Below are 14,638 nucleotides of genomic sequence, written 5' to 3' on the forward strand. Positions count from 1 at the left end.
GCGAGTCCCCCAGAGCCACCAGCCCCTTCCCCAGTTATTCTGCAGCAGGGCCTTCCCCAGGGCCCTGCCCTGCCCACGAGGTGTGCAGTCCACAAGGCTGGAGCTGCACACGTTTTTCAGCTTTAGGGAGACACAAACAGCCCCAACACTCCAACACATCCCATCTCACCCCACCAGGGCCCCAGAGCAACCTGGATTTTCAATTGCTGTTGCACCCTCTCCTTCCCCTCCTCTCCAGTCTCACCACAGAGAAGCTGCTGTGAGAAAACAAAATGAAACCACAACAATGAGTGCTAAGCCCAAAACAGATGTTACTTGGTTAAGTTTTTATTCATGTGCAAGGCGCAGAATCAGCTTTAGCAACCCAAACTAATACTCCAATAGGTATAATTTAGGTGAAACCTCTGTTGCCAAATCAGCACAGCTACCTGTGGCTGTTTTACACTTCTGCCAGCTCTGAAGCTCTGCTGCTGCTGACAAGAAGCGGCTGAACAAGGGGCAGTAGATGTCTAGTGCTGCTGCACTGCTCTTGTAACTCATCTGAGGCAGAGGGATGTTGTGATGCCCCTTTGCAGCTCCCTTTGCAAGGATTTGGACTTGTTTTTGTAACGCGGACAGGTGCTGCTCCCAGCTGCCTGCGCTGCGAAGGGGCAGAGGTGTCAGGTGCTAAAAGCAGCATCTGACCTGAAACACAAACATTAAACTCCGAGACCCAAAAGGGGAAAAAAGTGGCAAGTGACCCAAGGGAAAAAAAAGGTTTGAGAGATGGCATCAGGAGCAGAAATTGTGTGCAAGGACCAAGTAGTAGAAATCAGTAGCCACACAGGCATCAGTCAAATTCCTCTCTGTCTAAATTGGTTGTAGCGAGCCTATAAAAGGAGAACATGAGAAGCACAAAGCAAATGAGATTGGACAAAACCCCAACCATGGGAAATAGTGAGGAAAAGGAAAGCAACAGCAAATGAGGTGGGAACCAGCACATGAGAAGAAAAAAGGATACCCAGACAGGATGAGACTGGGCTAAGTTCCCTCCACTCAAAATTGCTATCTTGTCAGCCTGGCACTGGTCAGCTTTTCTACCCTTCCTGCTTTTCTGAAAATCTGAGTGCTGAGCTGTTTTTGCTTCCTCCTGGGAGCTGTAGTTTCCATCAGTTACTCAGGAAAAATTGTTTCTCAGTTGTAAACATGCAGAGATTGAACCAAAGAGATAATTCAGGACAAGGATCACCCCAAAGCCCAAACATGACTTCATTTAGGTCTAGAGTTTCAGCTAAAGCCCTTCTTCACAGGTATGCTGAAGATCATTACCTTAACATTTGGGTCAAGGCAGTATAAACACTTCTACAACTCAGTAGTAATCCTTCCTATGAACAGCTTTTGCAAATCCCACTCTGTCATTCCCACGGTCAAAAATGCAGTAAAATGCAGACATAAAGACATCTCCTAAAATCCAGAGCGGGCCAGAGCGGGTGGGGATGTCCAGAGGCTGAAAGCCACTGATGCAGAAGGTCTGGTCTTCAATAGACTCCTGAAAGGGAAGGCACGTGTCCTTGTGGCCACCAGCTCCATCCCTGGCTCGGGGACAGGGGAGCAGGGAGGCTGGGGATACACACCTTCACAACGTATTGCTCTGCTGTCAGCTTGTATTCGTGGTGTCCGATTGTGAAGGTGATGTGAGGCAAGCTGGACAGTCTTCTGCAGTCTACAAGAAACTGTATGGGATGCACCAATTCAGATGGGATGGGTCAGCTTTTTTTTCAGAACTGCACTGTGAATTCAATACTTTTGCAGCAGGTAATACTGAATTTACTACAGCGGAACACCAGCAGGCCAACTTATGGCCCAACACTGCCCTCCAGCTTTCCGGCTGCTGCCCTGGGTCAAACCAGCCCAACAGCCCAGACCGCTGCACCCAAGCCCCTGGGGACCCAGGGCTGATGGAAATCCTCACAAGCCCCAAAAAGGACAAGGTGAAGGAGCACTCTCACCTCCCTCCAGTACAACTCAGAAGCAGAACAGAGCCTCAGTGAACCCACATTAGCCAGGTTTGCTCAGCAAAAGTCCTTGATGCTCTGGCTGGGACTGAGTGGAGGGAGACACAGGGAGAGCCCTGTGGCTGCAGCTCATCCTGCTCCCTGCTGTAACATTATTGTTTTAGGGGACAAGGAAGCTGGTGAGGAAAACAGCACTTCATACTCTGGAGTGGGATTTAAAGAGCAGAAGAAGAACTAAACTCTGGCATGGCCATTCATGTCCATAAATAATACATTCACTTACAGTAATACACCAGATCATTTCCTGGCTTTTCTAGTTACTTCATTAAACAATTGGCTTGTTAAATAGCGCTGCAGAATGTTCCAGGCCCCAGAGGGACCTTTGCTGTAAACTTTCTTATTTAAAATCATTGTTTTAGAGTCTTCCTATAGGGAAGAATCTACTTTTGTTGTTGTTGTTAACTCTGTTTTATGAAAACTAAATCTCGTGTGTACTTACCAAATGTCACACCACTAGAACAAAACAAACTATGGGATACAGAAGGCAGGAGTAAAAAAGCCAGTATAATGGTTTGTAGGATATGAGAAGCAAGACATAATTAATTTACATAGTATGTCCAGAACATATTAATTCTTGCTGGAGAGAGATACAAGTTCTGGCAAAATGTGTGCATTTTGGATGCAAGTGGATGCATCCACTTATTCTGGGATAAATTTGAGCCATGTTGTCTCAGTCTGTCTGTGGTTATTACAAGAACAGTCATTTTCAGGTTACTTTTTTGCAGAACCTGAGATGCTGGTTGAGTGCTCTTGTGTTAGCACTGGAGTATATAAACTTACACAATGACATATTTCTTGTTCACTAGTATAAGTGTATTTGAAATATATATATATTATCCATTAGTGTGCACCATTATAAAACCAACTTACTATCAAAACACACTGTTTGACATGTATCTGAAAATTTGAATAAAAGCAAAGTTCAAGGTTTAATTGAGAAAGAATCAGAAGCTTCACAATTTACACAGATGCAACTCCAATTGCTCCTCTTACAAGCGGAGGCAGATTAAAAGTCCACTTTTGACTTTGATCTTTGCTCTGTGCACTGGGCAACTGCAACACTTAATTTTCTTCAAAGGGCAGTTTGGTGTCAGCATCAAGACAACTATCAAGTCAGCAGCAACCATACATGGCAGCTTTACACTGGAGCTGGGGTGGTGTGGTAGTACCTCTGGGAGTCAGCCAAGGGCCAGCAATAAGGCATAGTGAAATTAAGCTGCTGTCTCCCAGGAGGCAGGTGGGTTTAGGGGTGTCATACTTGTTATCTCAGCTCTTTAGATGTTACAAGGTTTAGGTCATGCCATCTGAAAATTGCCAGTGAGACACTGGCATAGCAAAGAGGTAAGCCAGCCTGCAGGAGAGGCAGTAGGAAAACCTAACCTACCTTGAGCAACCTCAGCTCACACAGGTTTCCTGGAGGGGCACAGGGGACTGGGGACAGCAGGTGTGTGGCCAGGGAGGCCATGAAGCCACACACCTAGGCTGTTTTGGTCCACTGGAGGAGGTGGATGGAGGTTTTCCTCAGATGGCAGGCAGGATCGGGGAGGAGCAGTGGGGAATGTCAAAAAGGGGGATGCAGGAGAGTGCAGCAATGAAGAAAGGAAAACCAGAGAGGAGACAGAGGAACTGCCAGGAACCAGCACTGGAACCATCATAGATGTGTGTCCTTTCCAGGGGCCCCAGCACAACACTGCCTGCTCTGCTGCAAGCTGGAGTGAGACGTCCTGGCAGTGGAGCCACTGTGAGACTGCAATTACAGAGCCTTTCCCTTTCTGTTTGATGCTGATGGGGCTGGCCATCAGCACCAAATGTGACAAGATGACACCTATAGCCAGGGACTTGGAAATGTCCTGGTCAAACTGTGACACCGAAAGAAAATTATCTTGGATGTAGAATATGGATCAGTTCTTCAAACTGATGTCCCCATTATTTCCTTACACACAGTACTGATGACTATAGGAGAGGAGATGGACATTTCACTGAAAGGGTAATTAAACACTGGAACAGGCTGCCCTGGAGGTGTTTAAGAGACATGTAAATGTGGTGCTTAGGAACATGGCTTAAGCACTGGGTTTGGTAGAGTTAGGTTATGGTTGCACGTGATAATCTTATAGGTCTTTTCCAACCAGAATGAATCTGTGATTCTGTGATGTGGGAGGAGGGCTGGGACAGCATGGCAGACAGGTCTAAACCAGCATGGCTTTGAGTTCAGGTGCTGTCCTGGAAACAAGACTTTTGCTGAGACAGACTCTGAGAAATTATTTCAGTTATTTTCCCACCCTATAAGCTCTTTGCACTGAATAGCAGTTTCTCTTCCTCTCTGGCTGTTTTCTGGCTGTATAGTTCTTACCTCTCCCATATGTGATGGACTTGCCCCAATACGCTCCTGTAACCGCCTGATTTCTGAAGAGGGGCCAGTGATAAGAGAAGTGCCTGAGTCAACGATGGCTTCGCAGCCATGAGAGCAAAGTGCCACCCTGCCCTGGATCTTTATGCTGCAATTGAAAACAAAGCACCTCTAAGTAAACTGATACACGTTCTGACTGAAGAAACATATTATTGCTAGTTAAAATACCAGAGTACTGTCTGGAGTTAAAACTAGCTGCCAAGCTCTCCCAGTCTTCAAAAAATGTCTTTAAAGGACAAGAAAGTAAAAAAAGGAAAGAGCATGAGGAAGACTTCTCATTTGTGGACCCACTCCTCTCTCTCAGAACTCCTACAGCCCTAATCATTTTTTGCCTGCTGATGAATTTGTTCTCACCCAGAAGTATGTGTCCTCATTGATTTCTGCAGTGGGAGAAAGACTGAAGGGACAATTACAACTTTGACAAAGGTTAAAAGGAAAGATGAAAGCAGGACCTGGAGCCAGATTGAGTTCCTGGGTGCCTTAACCTGAATAGTCCATCAAGAGTCAACATGACCATTGGCGTATCATATTAAAACATATTAACATGCTCTCCCAGAAACCTGCTAGCCATGTCACAGAAGATTTAGAGAGCTAATAAACCCCCGGGTCTCATCCTGGCAAACCTCCTTTTTGAAAGACACAAGGGTAAAACACAGGAGAGGCAGTCTCCTACACTTATATCGCCAAGTGTTTCTGTCTCTGTGGGGTTTACCTGAAGAGATGAATTCCACCGAGTATTTCATACATACATACATACATACAGACATACAGACATACATACATACATACTTGTTCAGGTGTATTTGCCAGTAGCTTTTCTCAGTGACTGGGACCCAGTGGATTGAACCTTTGTAGCGAGAATGGTCTATGCCCCCCAGAATCAACTCACCACCATTCTCAGTGTCATCTCCTCTGAAAGCAGAAGACAGGTTAACACAGACATGGGAATGTGCCAGCACGTGCCATTGAGATTACACTTGAAAAGCAAAAGATAAACCACAGCCCTTTCTAAGTTTAGATATAGATGGCTGGAGGGATGATTTCTGGGTTATAATGGCGTATGTCTTGACCCAGAGCCTCCAGACAACCTCTGAGAAGGCTCAGTGTAGGCTGCCAAGGGCTAAGATAGGCATCAGGAGCCAGGTGGAGCCAGTTCATGTTCTCACCTCAGAATAAACACTAGATAAATTGGTGGAGTTACAGCTAGCTCCAGATGAAGTAACAGTTCTTTTCAGAGAAAGGGGCTACTTGGTGGCAGTGCAGCATTTCTCTTCATCTCCACTGGCCAGAGGGAAACACTGGACAACTCAGCCCTGATGAGCCTGAGCTGGGAGCTTTTCTTTTGTTTATGCACAGCTCCAACAAGAGTAACACTCTGTCCAAAATTTCATGGTCCTCTCCAGTGTATTTTTCCTTTTCACTCCATATTTTTCAGTGTTAAATTGAAATAAATTTTTAAAAAATCAGGGGGGGAGGAAATTACTTTCTAGAACTGAAGATTTATACAGGTGCATGGTTGTCTCAACCGTTACAATAGGTTTGTGTCTTTTTTGGCAGTATAATTTTAAAGACTGACCTTTTCAGATAGAAAGAGAAGATTGGCTCCTCTACCAGCTGCTGGTTCATGATGCTGTCAAACACAGGCAGAGCATTGCCCACTGCTAGGGAAGGGTATCCCAAACCCAGCACACCATCAAAATGGGCAAGGGCAAAGGTTATTCCAGGTTCAAATACTGACTCGCCAAAATCCTGTCCCTTGATGGAGATGTTACTTATCTGTTTGGTACAAATGAAAGACACCATCAGTTACAAGAAATTGACCACATTTCAGGTCCATATAAATGGATTAATTCCCTTTACAAAGCCTGGATACCCTTGTGTGACTCCCATCAACAGAGAAGGTGCCCATTTGGTGGGTAGGCTCCATTGATTGCTTTTAATACCTTATTTCTGTGGATGTTTCTTCACCAGCCCAGGACAGAACCCAAGGAAAGAAGCAGAAACGCAAATCTTAGGGGTTTATCTGGGTAGCCCAAAGACCAGGCAGCAGCCACACTTCTCAGCAGCCGGCTTGGTGGGACCTCGCCCTGTCCTTGCCTGAACCAGGCAGTGTCTTCCAGGGCAAGGCCAGTATCTGAGCTGCCCTGAAAACAGTTGACCTGGAGGCTGACACCCGTGTTGGGTGGGGACTCACCTGCAGTGTGTCTTTGCCAGCAACGCCCAGAAGCTGCCCCGTGCCGTACTGCAAGGAGAAAGCTTTCCCTCCGTGCTCATACGAATCCGACTGAAAGGACTTAAATTTCTGGTGCATCCCTACATAAAACAAATTATGCCTGTGGACCAAGGGGGGGCCTTGGGACAGCGCCGGCTCCCCAGTGCAGAGCCAGCAGAGAAGCAGGCAAAGCAGGTTTTGCCTTCTCTTATGAGGAAGGCATTGACAGTTGCCCATTAACCCACAGGCACCCCTGTTTTTCCAAACCCCAGACATTATTTTGGGTTATAATGGCAAATTGATAGAAAAATGGGCATTTCCACTGCTCTTTGTAGGTCTCTTGGTCTTATTTTCATGCCATTTACATCGGGCACCCTGTCATGCAGAGGTACCTTTGGCAGCTACAGCCAGTGCCCACCCTCAAGGGTGCTTCAAATCCTCCCCGCCCATATCCCCACTGCAGGCAAGTTCCTTGGGAAAGGAGACATGGCCAAGGCACCCGAGGCACGAGGAGCATTAAGGGAGGGTGCTGTTTCTTACGGCACGCTTCGCTGACGCAGTAAGCAGAAGGGACCCAAAAATTGGAGGAGCCGGTGTCGAAGACGACGGTGAAGGTCTGTGGCGGTGTCCCCACGCTCACAACGCCGTAGTACTGTGCCTGGGGGAGGAACGACCTGGTCAGCCCCGGCCTGCCTCCCAGGGAGCTATTCCTGAGGGAAAAGGAGACTTGGGAGCACCACACAAGGCTTTCTCAGGGCGTTTGGTGCAGTTGCATCCAAACATACATGCACACCGCAGGGGAGTGTGTCTGGCTCCATAAGTGGCTGCAGGCAGCAGATTTCACTCCAGGTGCAGCATTTTTAAAGCTTTTTAAGCAAATGGTTGGTCACATTCCCCATGAAGTCAATGAGCCCTCTTGCATCCACGTCAGTGGTGGCAAGGTCAGCCCCACAATGAAGCTCTCACACAACCACACAGGCTTTCAGGCAATTCTGCTGATGTCAGTAAGAAATCATAGAATTGTGTAGGTTGGAGAAGACCTTTAAGATCATCACTTCCAACAGTTAACCTAGCACTAACAAGTCCACCACTAAACCATGTCCCTGATTCAACCACCTCCATGGGCAGCCTGTGCCAGTGCCTGACAACCCTTTTGGTGAAGAAATTTTTCCTGATATCCAATCTAAACGTCCCCTGGTACAACTTGAGGCTGTTTTGTCCTGTTGCTTGTTACCAGGGAGAAAAGACCAACCCTCACCTCACTGTGATCTCCTTTCAGGTAGTTGTAGAGAGCAATGAGGTCTCCCCTCAGCCTCCTTTTCTCAAGGTTAAACAGCCCCAGTTCCCTCAGACACTCCTCATAAAACGTGTTCTCCAGACCCTTCACCAGCTTCATTGCCCTTTAGACTTGCTTCAGCACCTCAGTGTCTCTCTTGTAGTGAGGGGCCCAAATCTGAACACAGTATTTGAGGTGCAGCCTCACCAGTGCCGAGTACAGGGGAACAATTTCTTCCCTCATCCTGCTGACCACCCTATTTCTGATACAGGCCAGGATGCCATTGGCCTTCTTGGCCACCTGAGCACACTGATGGCTCATGTTCATCCACCTGTCATCCAGCACCCCCAGGTCTTTTTCTACCAGACAGCTTTCCAGCCACTCTTCCCCAGGCCTGTAGCATTGCCTGGGATTGTTGTGACCCAAGTACAGGACCTGGCACTTGACCTTGTTGAACCTCACACAATTGGCCTCCCGCCTGTCCAGGTCCCTCCACAGAGCCTTCCTACCCTCAGGCAGATCAACACTCCTACCCAATTGGTGTCATCTGCAAACTTACTGAAGGTGCACTTGATCCTCTCATCCAGGTTATTGATAAAGATATTCAACAAAACTGGCCCCAACACTGAACTCTGGGGAACACCATTTATGACCAGCCAACAGGGGGATTTAACTCCATTCACTATAGTGGGTGATTTCACATCAGTGATGCAAAGACAGCATGACCCACCTCTGCCAGCATCAGAGGGCTCTGAGCGGCGGCACAGCTGCTGTTACAAGTGGCTGGGAGTTTTTCCTTAGCAATTAACAGCTATTATCAAGTTAAAAAATTAATTCTGTTAATTCTGTTAATTCTGTCAGAGACTGTGTATAATGTACTGAACGAAGTTCATCTGGTGGATAAAAAAACCACTGACCGTCCTTGGATACAAGTTGAGGCTAGATATAATCTGTGAACACTTGAATGCTGGAGCGAAGAGCTTATCCACATCCCGAATGCAAGTGTCTAAGTGCTCCTATCTGGCCCTGGAAGAGCACTTCAGCATTAAGAGACCTATTTTTAGGAAAAAGCATTTCTGGAATTCAAGCTCAGATAGATAAGCAATATCTAGTGCCAAGCCTTTTGTAGCAATACAAATATTTGAATATGTATCTTCAAGTGCATACTTGTTAATTACTACACTGAATAGTTTCTGGCCCCAGAGTTTGTATTCTGAAGGAAGAGATCATGAAAAGGCAAGCAAGCATGCTCTCTAAGAGAATATCCAGCTGTACAGCAGGATTTTATTCCTTCCCTTATTAAACAAACCTTTACTGATTAATCTGTAAAGTGTGGCAGCTCTAAATCATGTTGGTCAAAAAAAACACCCAACCCAATCCCTCCCCATGAACACACCACACCAAAACCCCCACAAAACTGTTCCTGATACATAGAATCTACCTTAATGAAGTAATAGGATTCTGCTACTAAAAGCCCAGTCCTGAACCAAGATAGGTAGAGGCAGACCTTCCATATTTGCTTGGAGTCCAACCAAGTCCAATACACACCTATACAAAAGACTTGTCCCAGGACTGCCACTGCTCAGCTTTCTACCTGGGTGCCACCCAGGTTAACCTAGATCCATACTGTCATAGTTAACATTGGATTTATCCTGGCCCAAACCAGGACACATACAGGTTTTATTTTGCAGACAGCTAAACTAATTTCTTATGATCTAGTATTTATAGTATAGAGCAACAAGCCATCTCAAGCCTCATAACTTCATTGAGAGACTAGATTTCAAATTTGCTGGGGAAAAAAAAAACTGCCTTCAAGAGAACAGCAAGCCCTTGTGATTGCACCACGAAAACTGTACTTACATTCATGTAATCATACAGCCTTTCTGAGGCAGTTCCTACAGACAAAGCAATATCTGCAGGGAAACAATGCAGGTACCTCCGGGCAAAAACGTCCGGGTAGTGATTCCTCCAGAATTCCTCTAATTGTCCCTTTTCTTTCAGCTTTTTCTTGATAGATTTGAATCGAGTGAGAGGGATTCTACACAAAGAAAATGAACACGCAAAAATTAATTTGATCTCTGGACTGAAGTCTCTTTAGACTTCTCATATAATCTTTTTGTAAAAAATTGTTTGTTCTTTGAGGCCTCAGGTAAGCAAGCATGGGTCACCCAGGCAGCCAGCTGAGACACATGCCAACAATACTAGGCACATATTCTTACCGTTCCATGGCCATGGCCAATGGGATGTAAACCACAGCCAAGAGTATCACCCTCATGGCTCCAAGCAGTTCGGAGTCTAATGACACTCATTTCCTCAGATGTCCCTTTTTTATACCCCGTTGTCAGCAGAGGGCCATTCGCCAGGTCAATCAATCACAGGAGGTCAGGGCTTTGGCAGAAAACCAATTAATTTGCTCTCAGAGTAACCACTGGATTGTGCAAATATGGGTGTCCGGTGAAGCTACTAAGGCACAGATAACCAGAGCACAGTCTAGACCAAACAGACATGTAACTAACAATCCTTAATGCCTTTTACATAAATACAATAAATGGGGTGAGCTTGGCTCCCAATAGCATAGGAAAGAGGAGGCTCTCCAAGGACTTGCCTAGTTCTCTCCGGATAAGCTGCTTTTCCAGCTCATTTTAGTGACAAGTGGCCCGGAAGTGTCCAAAGCAGAGAAAGAGGATAGAATATATAACCATTCCCTTTTTACTTGGAGACATTTCAGCAGGGCTGTGCAGACGTGTGAGAGAGTTATGACAAGTCATGCCCTAAAAACTGAAGTTTAATTCCCTGTTTACGGGAGAGCCCCAGTCTAAATGTAAATGCTACCCCCAAAAAATGGGTCTTAAAAGTAAAAAATGTGACAGGCTGCATCATACAGTAACAAATAGCCACTGGTTGTGTAAACATTCCAGCAAGACATGTGGAAGCACACACTTGGGTTTATTTTCCTGGAAGTTTCCTGAGATGAGCAGTTCCCAGCCCTGCCTGACACTTGGGTTCAAGTCAAACTGGCAGAAAAATAATGGTGTCATAAAAAGACTCTAATCTGACAGAGAGCAACCCCAAACCCATTAGCTGCCTGGGAGGAAGCTCAGCACTGAGTCTGCAATCTACTTATGAGACTTTTTGAATCTTTCCTCTGCATGAGAAAGCAGGGTGAGCAATTACATACTGCAGCCTAGCATATATTAAGGCTAAATTTGAATAAGCTGCCATTTTTGTTGAAAAGACTGTGCTTGCTGGGAAAAAAAGCAGTAATGATTATTCCCCTGCAATACCTCTCATTTAAAATAAAGAGTGCTCACCACGTGAAGGTGAACTGGGACTAAGTAACCCCTGCAAAAGAGAGCAGATGTGTGACAGTGTGTAGCAAAGAATGAATGTCAAGAACATGGAGGAGGCAGGACACATCATCTGCTCAAGCAGCAATGCTCCACTTAAGGAAAAGCAACAAAAAAACCACACACGCAGCATTTGTGAGCGAAGAAGAGGTCTAAACACCTGTCACAGACTACAATTAAATATAATGCATATCATTAAGAGCATATGCTTAAGGCATCCTTAAAAATTATTCTTTTAAGCTGCCTTCCTTGCTGCATCAGGTTGATTGAGGAGGGACATGACAGGCTTAAAATCAATTATTTCAGAGCTCTTTTCATTAGTCCTCTGGATTCTGAAATACATTGTTGGATTCCCCAAATTTACCTCCAAACTCTTGAGGGCTACACAACCTGCTTTCAGCAAATGCTGTGTCTGGTGTCCTCACACAGCTGTGTGCAGAACTCTGGGTCTGAAAAAGCACCAGGATCTCTTTTCTAGTATTTTATTAAAAAAAAAACAAACAACAACAACAACAAAAAACACCAGGAATATTTATTTCTATTTTATTTTTATTTCTTTTTAATTGACCAGCTCTGACGAGTATTCCCTGTTTCTCCTGGACTCAGGGGTTTTACATGTGTTCTCAGCAAACAACCACATTGTCTGTCTCACAGCCATTCCAGCCACCGAGCTCCAGGAGCTGCATACTGGAAAGGAGAACAGTGAGCAATAGCTGTGGTCACTTGTGAACTTTCAGAATGCAAAGACATTTCTCAAGGAGCCTCCACGTGCCACTTGATGTGCAGCAGAGCAGATGTCACGCCCACTGGTACGGCAGTGTCGTTTTGACAAGAGCAGGACAATGTCTGTGCTGAGCACCTTTATCACTTGAACTTTTCCTCAAATGCCATGAATGCTTCTGGGAAATCATGAATGCTCATGTTGGAGGGCACCAGGGCAACTTTGAAGATGTGAAGTGGCTTCCAAAAAACCCCCCTCAGTCTTCTGAGGGGATTGCCTTTGCCTTAGAGCCTCTGCTGAGGCGCTGATTCTCAGAAGGCTCAAGATCGTCCATTTTATTGCAAATGTAGCCCTTTATTACCCCACCACACAAAGGTCATTTATTCCCAAATACTCTGATCTCATAGTGTGTTCCAAGCGGACATTCATTGAGCCAACAGAGGTACAAAATGCAGCAACAAAAGGTCATTGTGACTTTTTTTGATAAGCTGGAATAATCATTAAACTACAATGCAGAGGATCCCTAAGAAATAGCTGCCTGTAGCTTCAAGGTTTCATTAAGCAGAAATAATTCATGTAGAAAAAACATATATGCATATGTAGACATAGGGTATGTTGCAAAGTTATTTCTCTCCATACGTTGTTAAGAAAAATGTACATAAATTATATTATTAATATACTATTACCTAGGCTTTTATGTTGTTGCAGGACATCTGAAGGGATTTGTCTAAGGGACTTGTCTGTGCCATGGATTTCAATTTATTAGTATTTATGCCCAATGCTTTTGTGCCCTAACGGGGTGGGCAACCTTGCCTTTAGAAGATGCTACAGCTTCTCAGAAATGGCAACAAATAGATAAACCTACTGAGGGCCATGGGAATACTTTCTTAGAAGTCAAATCACATTCCAAGGTAACTACTTGGAAAAGATGCCCTGTGAATTGCACAAATAACATGTTTCCCATAGCAGTCCTCTGACAGGGCACATAATAAAGCAGTAAGGAAGTGGCCAGCAAAGAAATGGCTACTCTGAGATGCTCATTTGGTGCAAAACAGCTCTTACTACTGGCATGCTGTGCACAGCATGTCCCACCTCATGTTATCAGAGAGAGTATTTTCAGTACCACGCTTGCACAGGGCAGCCACAGACATCTGCGACATTCTCCAGGCTTGATACTCTGCCCAGCTTCTCAGTCCAAACCCTATTTTATGACATGCAGGTTGCAGGACTCATTGTTCTCCATCCTGCTGCAATACCGGTTCACAGATGCCCTCTCTGTTGTTGTTCTCCCTCAGGAAACCCTCCATACATCCTTCATACCACTACTGCTGCATGACAGGGACACTCACCTCGCAGGGAAAAGATCAGTAAACAGCATATAGCCTCTACCAAATGGACAGTTAAGAGCTGCTTTGCATTTGAAAGGGAGGGCAGATCTCTGTATTACCAGATTTGACTGGAGATCTCGAGGCCGCCTTAACTGTTTGACATGGCTTTTTTCTCAATCTTCTGTTTGTTTTTCCAAGAATATGTTGCTCCCAGCAATCATGTATTTTGACTGTATAGCACATAATGCCCAGAAACTGACTGCACATTTTTTGAAGAAAGCGTCCTCCCTAAATTATGGTGAGCAAAGAAAATCACAGCAATAGCTGTAAATAACAAAGTAGGGAGCCAGCTGCTGGAAAGGATATTTCACCTTAAAACACTCTGCCAGTTTTCAGACCCAAAGAATATGCTAAAACCATAACCAAGACGCAAGCAAGACAATCCCCAAGAAAACTTAAAGCAGCAATTGCTCAAGAGGTCAAAGTATGCAGAGGTGCCTGCCCTACGTGTGGGAAGGTTCCTCCTTGTATCAGAGGAGCTTCTGACAATGGGTCCTGCTGAGAGGAGGAGGCAAACAGTTTACACTGTCACATCTAAGTAGTCATATCTTTCAGCATCGTATTTACCTCACTTACAAGTGAGCATCTTGATGGAATTAAATCCATGGCAGTTTCTTGCCAGGCTTTGGTCCGGATCTAGGAACTGCAGTAGCATGGTCAGAAGGTGGCCAGCAAAGAGCCATGGCAGGTTGCGATAGTGAGGGTATTAAAACTGGGATTCAGACAAGAAGCAAAACATAATGTAATGAAAAAGGCCCTACACAGTCAAGAGTGCTAGAGCTACAGTAAACACCATTAAATTAGTAACATAAATTGTGGAGCAGCTCAAGATAACAGTTTGCCAAGTATTTGTGTTAAAGCTTTAAGATAAGTACTGGGTAGCAAGTAACACTCTGAAATTATGCTTTTGGCACCTTGCAAAGTAAATCCCTAACAGTGCCACTTGTCTGGAAAGTCAGTCAAGTCTTGACACATATTTTAAACAACAATTCGATTACACCCAACACTTCCGCTGAAAGCTTCATGAAAGCTAAAAGTCTTAGTTTAAAAATTAGGTCCTCTGTGGTGTTTACTTTCCTGAGCCAATCCCCTCAGCCAGCACCAGCTGCACAGACAGCATGGCCAGAGCCAGAGGTGAGGGGCTGCAGCATCAGGGTGACAGTTTGGGGCAAAATGGCAGATTACTCGTGGTGTGCAGGAAGAGGCAGAAGGAATGTTTTTTTTGGGGGGGGG

At 45.2% G+C, this 14,638-nt stretch overlaps 1 protein-coding gene across 1 annotated transcript; it reads right to left on the minus strand.

Moving 5' to 3' along the window:
- Positions 1-1,348: 1,348 nt before the first annotated feature.
- LOC104388806 (cathepsin E-A-like) lies at positions 1,349-10,224 on the minus strand. Its single transcript, XM_009997723.1, has 9 exons — positions 10,169-10,224; positions 9,810-9,987; positions 7,214-7,331; positions 6,656-6,774; positions 6,038-6,237; positions 5,251-5,373; positions 4,405-4,549; positions 1,614-1,712; positions 1,349-1,528 (listed from the first exon to the last, which is right to left on the minus strand). The coding sequence occupies exons 1-9, from the start codon at positions 10,222-10,224 to the stop codon at positions 1,349-1,351; spliced, it is 1,218 nt and encodes a 405-aa protein (XP_009996025.1).
- Between the last annotated feature and the right edge of the window lie 4,414 nt (positions 10,225-14,638).

This window comes from Chaetura pelagica, unplaced genomic scaffold, assembly GCF_000747805.2.
Source record: "Chaetura pelagica isolate M959 unplaced genomic scaffold, ChaPel_1.0 scaffold314, whole genome shotgun sequence".
NCBI classification, from domain to species: Eukaryota; Metazoa; Chordata; class Aves; order Apodiformes; family Apodidae; genus Chaetura; species Chaetura pelagica.